At 46.4% G+C, this 12,539-nt stretch overlaps 1 protein-coding gene across 1 annotated transcript; it reads left to right on the forward strand.

Annotated features, from left to right (window-relative positions):
* The first annotated feature begins 7,455 nt into the window (after nucleotides 1-7,455).
* FZD4 (frizzled class receptor 4) lies at nucleotides 7,456-12,318 on the forward strand. The gene is made up of 2 exons (XM_030476886.1): nucleotides 7,456-7,747; nucleotides 8,607-12,318. Exons 1-2 carry the CDS (start codon nucleotides 7,511-7,513, stop codon nucleotides 9,933-9,935), a joined length of 1,566 nt encoding a protein of 521 aa, XP_030332746.1. The 5' UTR covers nucleotides 7,456-7,510; the 3' UTR covers nucleotides 9,936-12,318.
* Nucleotides 12,319-12,539: the final 221 nt, after the last annotated feature.

A 12,539-nucleotide genomic window follows, 5' to 3' on the forward strand; every position in this document is an offset into this window, starting at 1 on the left:
AGCCAGCAGTGTGTGCTTGCAGCCCAGAAAGCCGTATGCTGGGCTAAATCACAAGAAGCATGACCAGCAGGTCAAGGGAAGTGATTCTCCCACTCTGCTCCACTTTTGTGAGGCCCTGCCACAGTCCTGTGTCCAACTCTGGTGCTCCCAACACAAGAGGGACGTGCAGCTGTTGAAGTGAGGCCAGAGGAGTCCACAAAGATGCTCCAAGGGCTGGAGCATCTGCTCTGGAGCCAGGCTGAGAAAGCTGGGCTGGGTCAGCCTGGAGAAGAGAAGGCTCCTTAAGGGGAGAGTTTAGAGCAGCTCCAGTGCCAAAATGGGCTACAGGAAACCTGGAGAGGGGCTTTGGTCAAGGGCCTGTAGGGACAGGACAAGGGGAATGGCTTTAACCTGCCAGAGGGGAGATTTAGGTTAGACATTAGGCAGAAGTTCTTCCCTGTGAGGGTGCTGAGGCGCTGGCACAGGGTGCCCAGAGAAGCTGTGGCTGCCCCATCCCTGGCAGTGTTCAAGGCCAGGTTGGACACAGGTGCTTGAAGCAACCTGCTCTGGTGGAAGGTGTCCCTGCCTGTGGCAGGGGGTTGGAACTAGATGGTCTTTAAAGTCCCTTCCAACCCAAATCATTCCATGATTCTATGATTTACTTCTTGGATAATACATTTCAGGAGAAAGCACTGTAATATGTATTCAAAAAAATCTCTCCCCTGTGCCCATAATCATGGCTGTGTGATGTGGGTGACAAAAGTATGTTAGGACCAGGACTGGGGGCAATCTGGACGAGTGAGAAGCAGTAATTTAACTCAGCATGCCATGCGAGGCAGAGAGAGCCCTTCTTAAATCATGTCTGGTGAAATCTGCTTCACAGAATGTGCAAAATGCCACCGAGAGCCAAGTACAACGTTGCTTATGGAGAGCAAACACATGGGAAATAAGCCCCAATGCTGCCATAGAGTTAAAGCAAAACAGGACGCAGAAAGATTTAGTGGGAAAGATGACTCGGCAGAAAGGAAACTAAGCCATATTTATAAAGCAAGACTCGTGACCTCGCAGAGAAAGAGAGCCCAGCCTGTCATTTTCTACCACAGTTAAATCACGCCTTATGAATGATCGGTCTATTATTTCCAAGACTTTCGGGCTAATTTGCTATTGCGAAATGTGATTTCTTCAAATGAGACAGAAAGTGCATTCCTCTTTCAGGACTGTGCTCTGCACATGCCAAATCTGAAGTTATAAAACCAGGCTGTTTTGGAGTTATCTGAGCATTAAAATAAAAAAGTGGGCCTCGGAACAATTTTCTGAGAAAAAATGTTCATCATTTTCCAAGAAAAAAAATGAAAATCCCTTGGGCTAAGGTCAAGTGTGGGAAATCTTAAGCCAAAATGCAAATCTCTGAGCGTTACAGAAGCAATAACGAGCAGCAGTTTGAGCTGCGAGTCATTTTGGGAGACAGAAGGACTGACTCCAACGTTCAGACTGAATTTTGCCTCCACCGTGGGTCTGATTTTCAAAACAATCTACTAGTTGTCCCCAAAGGAACTGATTTTCTTGCAACTGGGCATGCTGGATCTCTGGAGCAGAGCTTTCCTGGGAAGTGTGGTAAAATCAGGCAAGGGAGGAGGGCTGGTTGCTTTGGATGGGTTTGTATTTTAGTATGACATTTTATACAAGTAGCTACACTGATAATATCATTGTGTGGATGTTTTTGTGTCAGTGGGTCCTAAGAGAAGCTTTGCCTCGCAACTTCTTGTCTGTTCTGCTAATCTGGGTGGAGAGGTGTATTGATCTCTGAATTATCTGAGAAAAGGGGTTTTGGGAATATAAAACAGAAAGGAAAATGGATATAAATGGAAATAAAGTTATTCTTAAGCCTAGAAAGAGAAATACCTCTGTGAAGAACATACTAACACATAGATGAAGTGATCTTTACACGGGCACCTTTTAGCTTATGGAAGTTATGGCCAGCTTTGCTTTCGGTGCCCCACTGAACACTGTGAGACGTCTGTGCTTGCTGGATTCGTCACTACACACATGATCTGATAAGTCCTCTTGCGTTGTCAAACATTTCGATGCTATCTAAATGCAAAGGGCTTCTCTAAACGATGCATATTAAGCAGCACTGAAATTTCCTGTTTACAAAGCTATAAACCCGAATTCTGTGGTTTCTGTGCAGACCAAAATATTGACTTTCAGGGGTCATGGAGCAACTATTGACCCATGTTGGCATGCGAGGAATTACGCATGTGAATCCAGATATGGGATTTGTGTGTCACAGTTTAGCTGCACCAAGGTGCATTAAAGTAAGTTACAGTCATATCTGCATGAAACCAGAGATTAACAGCGTGGCTGGAGAGCTGCCCTCCAGGCTCCATTGCTGGCACTGCCTGGCTCTCCCTTTGCAGAGCGAGCTGGCTCACATGGACACACCAAAGGTAGAAACCTAAATAAAGTATCCTGGGAGCCTCGGGAGCCAAATCCCACTGGATCAGACCGAGAAGGATGCTGCAGTGCACCGTGGTGGGCAAATTTGCATGTATCGTATAGTTTATTTTAAGGTCTGGGACACATTCTGCCCCACTGAGATCAACATTGATTGATTCAACATAGAATCATAGAATCATGGAATAGTTAAGGTTGGAAAGGACCTTACGATCATCTAGTTCCAACTTCCTGTCATGGACAGGGATGCCTCGCACTAGACTACATTGCCCAAGGCTCCGTCCAATCTCATTGAATCAGAGTGCCACTCTGTGAACCACCCCATGCACTGGTCTTATATATGAATGTTTTGTATATAAACCCCCCATATACGTGTATGCATGTATTTGCATATATGTATGTGTATATATGTATGCATAAATACACATGCAGCTCACTACACTGTTTTTTTCCTGAGGTCGAGTAGAGTCATGTTCACTCGAAGCATCATTACAAAACAAACCATTTCTTTTCTGATTGTTACTGGACAATTGAAATGCTGATTATAATGAATAAATACAGCAGGATAATTGCAAATCAGGGAATAGATGTATTTCCTGCTATTAAAAGGGTCAGCCTCTCAAAGTCCAGAAGTATATAGGGGAGGGAATTTAGAGTAAACATGAAAATAGTGATTGGAAACCCATTTTAAATATATTACTGGATGCTTGAAAAGCCATCACTGAATAAAGAAATTGTTCTGTCTCAATTAAAAAACTCCAGTAACTTTATAGATGAAAAAATTAAAGAACAAATCTTCAATAAAATTTTAAAATAGGTAAAGTTAATTAAGTTTAACAAAAGCACATATGTCAAACAGCAGAAAGGAGACATTGATTTGAATGAATATAAATCTGAAAGGAATGACAAGAATGTGATAAAATAAACAAAACAAAAAGTGAATGGACAGGCAGTCAAAGACAATAGTGTTTTATGTAAACCGAGACCAAGGGAAACTCACTACTGGTGCCAGTCCATTACTCAATGGAAGTTGTGGAATGGCTAGTAAACAAAACAGGTGACAGAAGCAACCAATCCATATTTTTGTTGTATACTGGAAAATCCATGAGATGAGTTGCATGATAAAGGTAACTAATAGTAATAATGAATGCATTCTCACAAGTTCAGTGTCCTGAAACAGCTCTAGAAGTTACACGTTTTAAAAGCCCTGCATGTTTAGATTACTTGTATCCAAGACCTGTAATGAACTTTCAGGGATGACAATATCAGTCCCCTCTGACCAGTGGGAAGCCAGAGACTGTCTCATCCAGTACCAGACACCCCTTGGTGAGTTTTCACCCTGAGAGGTAGAGGCGTTCTTAGAATTAAATTCATCTGACCAAAAGCTGACATTTGGTTTAAATAATCACATCCTAATGTGGTATCCGCTTTATAAAAAACACCAACGGGGTGCTCAAGTTTTCTCCAATCTGCCAGCAAGGCACCGGTCCTGACACTCGGTATGATGCTATGGGGTAGGTCGTGTGCTTGAAGGTCTAAGCAGGGTGATCTTGTGTAGGACTGCAGAGGGTATTCTACCTGTGCATTAGACATGAGTGTCACTCCTATGTGAAAGCTGAGCCATGTTCTAATACTAATTATGTGGATGCATTGAAAATGGTCAGTGTTAAGAACCTTCTCAGATACCCTGCAAGATGATGGAGGACCCTCAGAGATGCTAGTGAGCAGTAGTTATTTTGTAATGTAAAAATATGCCAATAGCTTTGATAAATATGCAGAAAACCACATAAAAGCTTAAGAGGGAAATAGTAAGAACAAGATAACAACAAATTATAAGTAGGATTTTATGTTCATGTAATTCCTTGTGAAGTGCGTTCTGCAAGTGTCCTGCCTCTGACCAGGGGTGCCTAGGCTACTAATTGAGACATACCCATTAAGACTGTAATGGATGGTTTGGGCTGAAGGTGGTTTTCAAACAGCAAGGTCAAATCTTGCTCCTGTAAAATCAAAAATATGATTAAAGAATTGGAAAATACGCTTTGCAGTAAGGAACTCAGGAAGTTCAGTCTATTTTGCTTGCTACAGAAGGGTCGAAGGGTGGCTTAATCACAGTCTGACATTACCTAGAGGGATAATCTCAGTAATGACTTCTCAACCTGGCCAGCAAAGGGAGAACAAAAGTCAGTGGCTGGAAGCTGAAGATAACTCAGACTAGAAACCAAATGTAATTATTGGCGGCCACAGTAAATAATAATTATCAGGGTGGGTGCTTGATCCTGTAACAAAAGCAACCTCAGAAGCAAAATCAGATTTATTAAAAGAAACCACACTGTAAATCAGGCACTAACCAAGGGAGGAACATGGCTTGTGCTGTGCAGATTCAGGCCAGCATCTCACACTGCCCAGTAATCTAAGAATCTATAAACCCACTATCCGGGAGGGTTGTTAAAGCAACTATCATGCACATGCTTATCATGGTGACATTTACTCACTATTAATACATGCATAAGGTTCAAAGCAGAGTAATTACCATTTTTCCCAACTCCGACCTCTCGTATGATTTCCCACCACCTCTCCCAGCGCTCTTGTTTTGAAAACTAATTCGTGTTATCTAAAAGACTTTGCAAAGCAAACACAGCAGGGTAGCACTTTCTAATATTTATTCCATGCTCTCAAAGAAAAGACAATAGCAGTACGGTGTTTTTTGGGGGGTGAGTGTTCTTCTAAAATGGTCCTTGTAGCTTTAAAATGTCCCCCGGCCCCTTTACTAAGTACAAGGATGAAGTCCATGGACCAAGGGTTTTGCTGTATAACTTCTGAAGAAGCAGTAGATGGATTTTTCCATGGGAATTAGTCAAAAGCCCTGCTTTGGTAGCAGCAAACTCTGCTTTGGTGCCTAACTGCACTGCAAATGAAAAGGGTTTTCATACACTAAGACAAAGATGCATAGTTTTTAAGGTCACCATGATCCTCCCTCTCGTCTTTCTTCTTGCATAATTAGGGCAAAGCAAAAAAAAACTCAACCAAAACTTCTCTCATGGGAGTCTCTGCCTCCAGCTTTTGGTGTTTGGCTGTACAGAGGGTGTCTACCACCCATTCCCCACAGTTGCCTGATGTCGGTGATAAATGCGGTGGGGCTGGGAACATGTGTAGCACACTGTGTACGTTCACAGCGTTATCACCCACCCAGATTAGCAGCTGAGCTCGGCTGGTTACGGCTTGTGAGTAAATAAGGGCCTTGCAAGATATGGTTGAGTTGCTGACTCCATCGTAGACTCCTTGCCTGACCTTGGGACTGTAGCACTGTCTGTGTTTGAAAAGTTAAGATAATGTTACTTGTCTGCCTCACAAGGATTTTGCGAGGTTAAAGGCACTCTTTATTGGAGCTAGCTGTAAAGTGTTAGGGTGATGAGAGCTGTGCAAATATCAATGCTCATGAAACCTCAAATAAAACACTATCCTGCTTGAGGAAAGCACACTTAAAGCCCATAGATCCCTACAACACCACGGTACAGCTCACACATCTCAGAGGTGAAAAATACCAGCAATGGACCCACAGAGGGGAAAGGTGATGGTTTGACTTGATGATCTTAAAGGTCTTTTCCAACCTAGTTGATTCTACAGTCCTATGATTGGGCACAGAGCACTTCATAGCATGGGGTTTGCTGTGATTTACAATCCCATGCCTGGAAAGGAGACATAGTTAAGGGCTACCTTAGTCTGTTAGTCTTAGTCTTAATCCTAGCCTTAGTCTTAGCCTTAGCCTTAGTCTTGATCTCACTCTTAGCCCACCAAATGCAGCCTGGGAGCGTTGGGAAGAAGCGGAGGCCCTGAGGTGCATAGGGAGGCATAGCTGTTCCCGGTGGACATGCTCAGGAGCACATGCACATGCCACACAGTGTACACGCACAGGAAGAGGTCACTTCACCGGGGCTTTACAAACATTTTCAAAGTGCTTGACAAACAGTTCATTAATAGATGACATATTTTTGCTGAAGGCACAACCAGCTCAACCAGATTTTATTACAGGTGTAAATAATACCGAGAGAATTTAAGCATGAGCCTCATTTCTCTGCTCTTAATCCCTCCTCCCGCTGACTCGTTAAAGGTCTGTTTAATCATCCAGCCCTTTCCCTCCCCAAATTCACCAACGCTTCATCCACACTTATTTATTTTACAGAGATTTATACAGATGCCAGGAGGTACCTAGCAGTGCCCTCCGGGTTTTGTGGCCCCAGTGAGAAAACAAACAACGCTAAACCCCAGATGTAAGCCAGTGGTGCAATTTAACTCCTTAGAAAGAAAAGGCAGCAGCTTACAAAGCCACCTCGGACAGTTTAAACATGACAGTGAAGAAGCTGAGTGCCTTTGGCTGATGAAAGATAGGCAGGAGTGAGGGCAGGGCTAGGGCTGTGGGGGGGGCTCAGCTCACCCTGTCCCTGGGGAGCTGGATTTGGGGAGCCCCTGGGACCAGCACCATGCTGGGGAGGCATGGTGGAGATGCTGAGGATAGCGATGATGTCTCCCAGAGGCACAAGCATGCGGGAGGGAGAGAAAGGGCTGCCTGTTGTGGGGAGAGGGGGCATGGACAGAATCATAGAATCATGGAATAGTTTGTGTTGGAAGGGACCTTAAAGCTCATCCAGTTCCAACCCCCTGCCACGGGCAGGGACACCTTCCACTGGAGCAGGTTGCTCCAAGCCCCTGTGTCCAACCTGGCGTTGAACACTGCCAGGGATGGGGCAGCCACAAGGACAAGGGGTGACATTGAGGGACAAGGATGTGGGGTGCGGGTGGGGTGTCCCCAGAAGGAGAAAATGGGGGGGGGGGGGAACCCTCGCGAATAGCATCGGGCTGCAGCGGGGGGGTGCGATGGGGGGTGCCCCGGGCGCGGAGGGCGCGGTGTGACCCCAGCGGGGCGGGGGCTGCGGCGCGGGGCGGGCGCGGGGCGGCTCGTCCCTCCCCTGGGCCGTTTCTCGGCTCGGAGCTTTAACAGCGGAGCCGCCCCCGGCCCCTCCCCGTTGTAGCCGGCCCGTGCGGCGCGGCCGGGGCCGGGGCCGGGGGTCGCTGCTCGGCCATGGCGGGGGGCCGGCTGCTGGCCGTGCTGCTAGCCGGGCTGCTCGGCGGGGCGCGGGGCTTCGGCGACGAGGAGGAGCGGCGCTGCGACGGCATCCGCATCGCCATGTGCCAGAACCTGGGCTACAATGTCACCAAGATGCCCAACCTGGTGGGACACGAGCTGCAGGCGGACGCCGAGCTGCAGCTGACCACCTTCACCCCCCTCATCCAGTACGGATGCTCCAGCCAGCTCCAGGTGGGTCGGGGGGCTGGGGGGGGACCCTTTGTGTGTGGCTGGGGGGGCGGAATGTGTGTGTATGTGTGCGGTGCCCGGACTGGCTGATACCCCCCATCCTCATCCCCATCCTCCCGTCCCGTCCCATCCCGCCGGGGCTCCCAGAGTTTTGGCTTCCGAAGGTCCCACCGCCGGAGCTGCTGCTTTCCCAGGCGAAAGGCAAGATCCCCGTCCTCCCGACGGGCATGGATTTCATCAAACAAACCCCGGCTTGTTTCTTGGGGCAGAGCTCCCGAATTAGCACGCGATCTCTCTTACGTTGTCGCGTCACAGAACTGAGATTATTCAAAGCCCCGAGAAAACAACAGTATTTTATTATCCTTGTATATACGTATGTGACCTTATGGGAAAAGAAAAAGACATTCTTCTAAGAGGATCATTCAATAAGTGCCTTTTCTTCTGTTTTGTCTGTTAGCTGTAATACCCAGGCAGCGCTAGAACAAATATATGTATTTGTTTCAACCGCTTTAATCTGTTTTTTTGCTTTCCTAAATCGCACCCTTGAGGTTTAGTTCTGGCTGAATCCCACTCGCTGTATGGAAACTGATGGGCTAAATTTGCATGGAGCTAATCTAGGGAGTAAAATGTTCAGGCTTTGGCTTCGGACCACATTTGAACTGAAAGAAGACAACATTGTTAGGGTTCCCCCCCCCCCTTTGTTTTTATTGTTCTTGGTTTATTTGTTTTATGCTGCTTCCTGTTTTTTAAGGCAAAGGACCAAATATTACTGCTAAAAAGGCAATAAAAAGAAAAACTTGTTATATTTTGACCTGTTTAATTTTCTCCTGATGCACTTGTGCTTTCTGTTTCTCCCTTCCAGTTCTTCCTTTGTTCAGTCTATGTCCCGATGTGCACGGAGAAGATTAACATCCCCATAGGTCCCTGTGGTGGCATGTGCCTCTCTGTTAAAAGAAGATGTGAACCCGTTTTGAAGGAATTTGGGTTCGCCTGGCCGGATAGTCTGAACTGCAGCAAATTCCCACCCCAGAATGACCACAACCACATGTGCATGGAAGGCCCAGGAGATGAGGAGGTTCCCCTTCACAGCAAGACCTCCTTGCAGCCTGGAGAAGAGTGCCACAGCATGGGATCTAACTCGGATCAGTACATCTGGGTGAAGAGAAGCTTGAACTGTGTCCTCAAGTGCGGCTACGATGCTGGTCTCTACAGCAGGTCAGCTAAGGAATTCACAGATATCTGGATGGCTGTGTGGGCCAGTCTTTGCTTCATCTCTACTGCCTTCACAGTCCTGACCTTCCTGATTGATTCATCCAGATTTTCCTACCCGGAGCGCCCAATCATATTTCTGAGTATGTGCTACAATATTTATAGCATTGCTTATATTGTGAGGCTAACTGTGGGCCGGGAAAGGATATCCTGTGATTTTGAAGAGGCAGCAGAACCTGTTCTTATCCAAGAAGGTCTTAAGAACACAGGATGTGCTATAATTTTCTTGCTGATGTATTTTTTCGGGATGGCTAGCTCCATCTGGTGGGTTATTCTCACATTGACGTGGTTTCTGGCTGCTGGACTCAAGTGGGGCCATGAAGCTATAGAAATGCACAGCTCGTATTTCCATATTGCAGCCTGGGCTATCCCCGCAGTGAAGACCATCGTCATTTTGATTATGAGACTCGTAGATGCAGACGAGCTCACCGGTTTGTGCTATGTTGGGAACCAGAACCTAGATGCACTGACGGGCTTTGTCGTCGCTCCTCTTTTTACCTACCTGGTCATTGGGACTTTATTCATCGCAGCGGGACTCGTGGCCTTATTTAAAATCAGGTCTAATCTCCAGAAAGATGGAACTAAAACTGACAAACTGGAAAGGCTGATGGTGAAAATCGGTGTCTTCTCAGTGCTGTACACCGTCCCGGCAACGTGTGTCATCGCCTGTTATTTCTATGAAATCTCCAACTGGGCTGTGTTCCGCTATTCCGCGGATGATTCCAACATGGCAGTGGAGATGCTCAAAATCTTCATGTCCCTCCTGGTGGGTATCACGTCGGGTATGTGGATCTGGTCAGCCAAAACTCTGCACACATGGCAGAAGTGCTCAAACAGGCTGGTGAACTCAGGGAAGGTGAAGCGGGAGAAGAGAGCGGATGGTTGGGTGAAACCTGGGAAAGGGAATGAGACGGTGGTGTGAGACAAGGACGGCACCCTGAGGGTCTGACCACCCTCCCATGAAGGACTGATGGTGTGTGAGCATTGCTGTGTAAAGGTTGGAGTAGAGTAGGGAGATGGTTACACAACCTGCCTCTGGGGAATGGGAGGAAAAAAAAGCCTTAAAGAATAAACAGCAAAAAGGTCATGCTGCAGATAAAATAGCCATAAACCATGCTGCCCAAAATAGGAAAGCCCAGGGAGGCTTTAAAAGCTGTGAAATACCCAAACGTGTTATCTTTCTCTTTTTAAAGCAGGATGCAATATACTGAAGCGTTTAGAAGCTGATGGGCTGTAACCCAAAGCTGTGGGATGTTGTTTTCTTTTCATCGTCTTATAGCTGATGGAGGGAAAGTGGTCTGAGGCCAATTTATGGGCTGATTTAGGGTCCAGTTATCAGCCAGGACCTCAGTTAGATGTCTTCTTTCCGAGTTCAGCATCGTGAAGGAAGCGCTTGCTGAGGGTTGTGTCTTTATGCCCTTTGTAGTGGAATGCTGTCGCTTCCGTGTGCTGCACAAGTCAGCCAAGGATCAGGTCCTCCAGCAAATAGCAAGTGTGCTTTCTAGGTGTGAGTTACCCATGATGGGTAGGATTTAGAGAGGTATTAGTGAGGATGATTCTTTAAGTCATCTGATGGTCTAATAATAATTTTGACTCATTCTTTATACCATCTGTAACCTGGTCTGAATTGAGAGTTGACTCTGCCTTGCAGGGATTGGGACCTCCTTAAGTCCCTTCCCACCTGAATTAGCCTGTGGTTCTATCAATATTCCTCATTTTTTAAAAGCTTTACTCAAGACCATTGTCAGAAGTAGAGGAGTTAGTGGGAGCTGGGAAACTATGGTCTCCTGCACCAATTATTATTATCAGTGTGCCTCCATTCCCGTCCCGTCAGGTGCTCCTGCTGTTTCAAATGGGCCACTTTATTCTGCTGCATTTAATAGCTTTAAATAAAGTCTTACATTATAGTGTTCATTCCTCCAAGCAAGAGAAAAATGAGTTGAGGGTCTCTTCAAACAATGCGAGTTTTCTCCAAGTAAACTTATCTGGCTCTCTCTGGAGACCCATTGCATGAAGCAATTAAGTCTTAATATATTTCATTCAGTGCGATGGTATCTCTGCAGACGCCAGTCTGGGGAGAAGCGGAATGTTAAGTTCCTTGGCAACCTCATGTTCGCACAGATCAGTTGTATAATTATGTGTGTCAGTTACAATTAAAAGAGCATTCGCAGCCCATGACATCGCAGTGCAGCTGACTGCCTCACAACGATGCTCCAGTTGCTCCCTGACAGCTATGGAGGTTGGGGGTTAATGTATATCTACGTGCAGAATGCGAGCAGGCATTCGGTCCTCAGGAACGACAAGAGACATTTCCAGTTTTTGTAAAGGGATCCCAAGAGAAGAGATCCAGCTTCTTGGTGAATAATGTTGTTTCACAGCAACTGTTGAGTTTTCTTATCCTTTTATTTGAGGAGGCATCATCTTGTGCTCATCAGGAGCTTGAACCTTGTGCCAGAGGCTTGTTTGACTAATAAGAATGGTGATGCAAATGGAAATACCCCATAACCACTTAAGAGAACACTGTTCGGATGTTCTATGCCTTTGAAGGACCTTTGGTTTTATCTGTGTGCCTTGGACTTTTGCTTCATTTGTCTGTGTGGACCATGGTCAGCTGTGGAGCATCCCCCTGGTACCCCAACTCGCCCTTTGAAGGCAGCTGAGAACAGGCACTGCTTTATTGCCCTCCTTGCTTGTCGCACAGGTGCCCCATGTGCTTCCCAAGCCACAATCCATTCCAGCTCTGGCCATGAGCACTAATCTGTCCCAGCAGCGTGTATTGTTTCAATGTTAATGTTGAAACATGTGCTACAGCACTTCTTTTCTACTTTTTTTAAACAAACCCCAAACAAACCCTAATTGCAGTCTTTGCGGTTGGGCTCCCTCTCCAGCACAACAAGTGACAACTTGACACATTCTGCTCAAGACACACAAGCATTGTCTTGGCCAACCCCACATACCAGCCAAGCCTTTTCATCCTCTCCATAAAATCTCTTGCTATTAGTGTTGTGTTTGGATCTCGTTATTCCTCTGTGGACAAGGAGTTCTGCAAGTAGGAGGTCTTCAGATGGCCATGCTTCTCCATCGTGCAGTCTTTCTCCTGGGTTGTAAAGTCAGCAGCTGTATGTTGACTTTCCAGGGGTGAGGATGCAGTATGAGCCTTTTCTTGTAACCTGGCATTGGGCTGTGCCAAGGTGTCATGTTCACTCAAGTGTCCTTCACTCTGAAATGATTTGGATACTCTCCTGGCAGATACGACCCATGTTTGACCTGACTGATTCAATAAACACCATGGTATGTACACAGGAGTGAGTGTTAAGTAGTACCTTGTTGTCAGATGCCTGCATCTCTGCCTGTGACCCATGGACTGATGGATGTCCCTGGTGATGAGACATTGGAAGTGAGTTGGATGCGGGTAGCACTATGAGGGACCTGGGAGTTATTCTATTAGAGAATGTGAGAGACTCAAATACTATGGGGAGGAGGTGGGCTGGGGAGAGACACTATCTGCTGTTCCTGAAGGAACATC

This window comes from Strigops habroptila, chromosome 2, assembly GCF_004027225.2.
Source record: "Strigops habroptila isolate Jane chromosome 2, bStrHab1.2.pri, whole genome shotgun sequence".
Taxonomy (NCBI): Eukaryota; Metazoa; Chordata; class Aves; order Psittaciformes; family Psittacidae; genus Strigops; species Strigops habroptila.

Coding starts and splice junctions, on each gene's coding strand:
- FZD4 (XM_030476886.1), top strand. CDS start 7,511: ATGGCGGGGGGCCGGCTGCTGGCCGTGCTGCTAGCCGGGCTGCTCGGC. Junction 7,748..8,606: donor GATGCTCCAGCCAGCTCCAG/GTGGGTCGGGGG, acceptor TCTCCCTTCCAG/TTCTTCCTTTGTTCAGTCTA.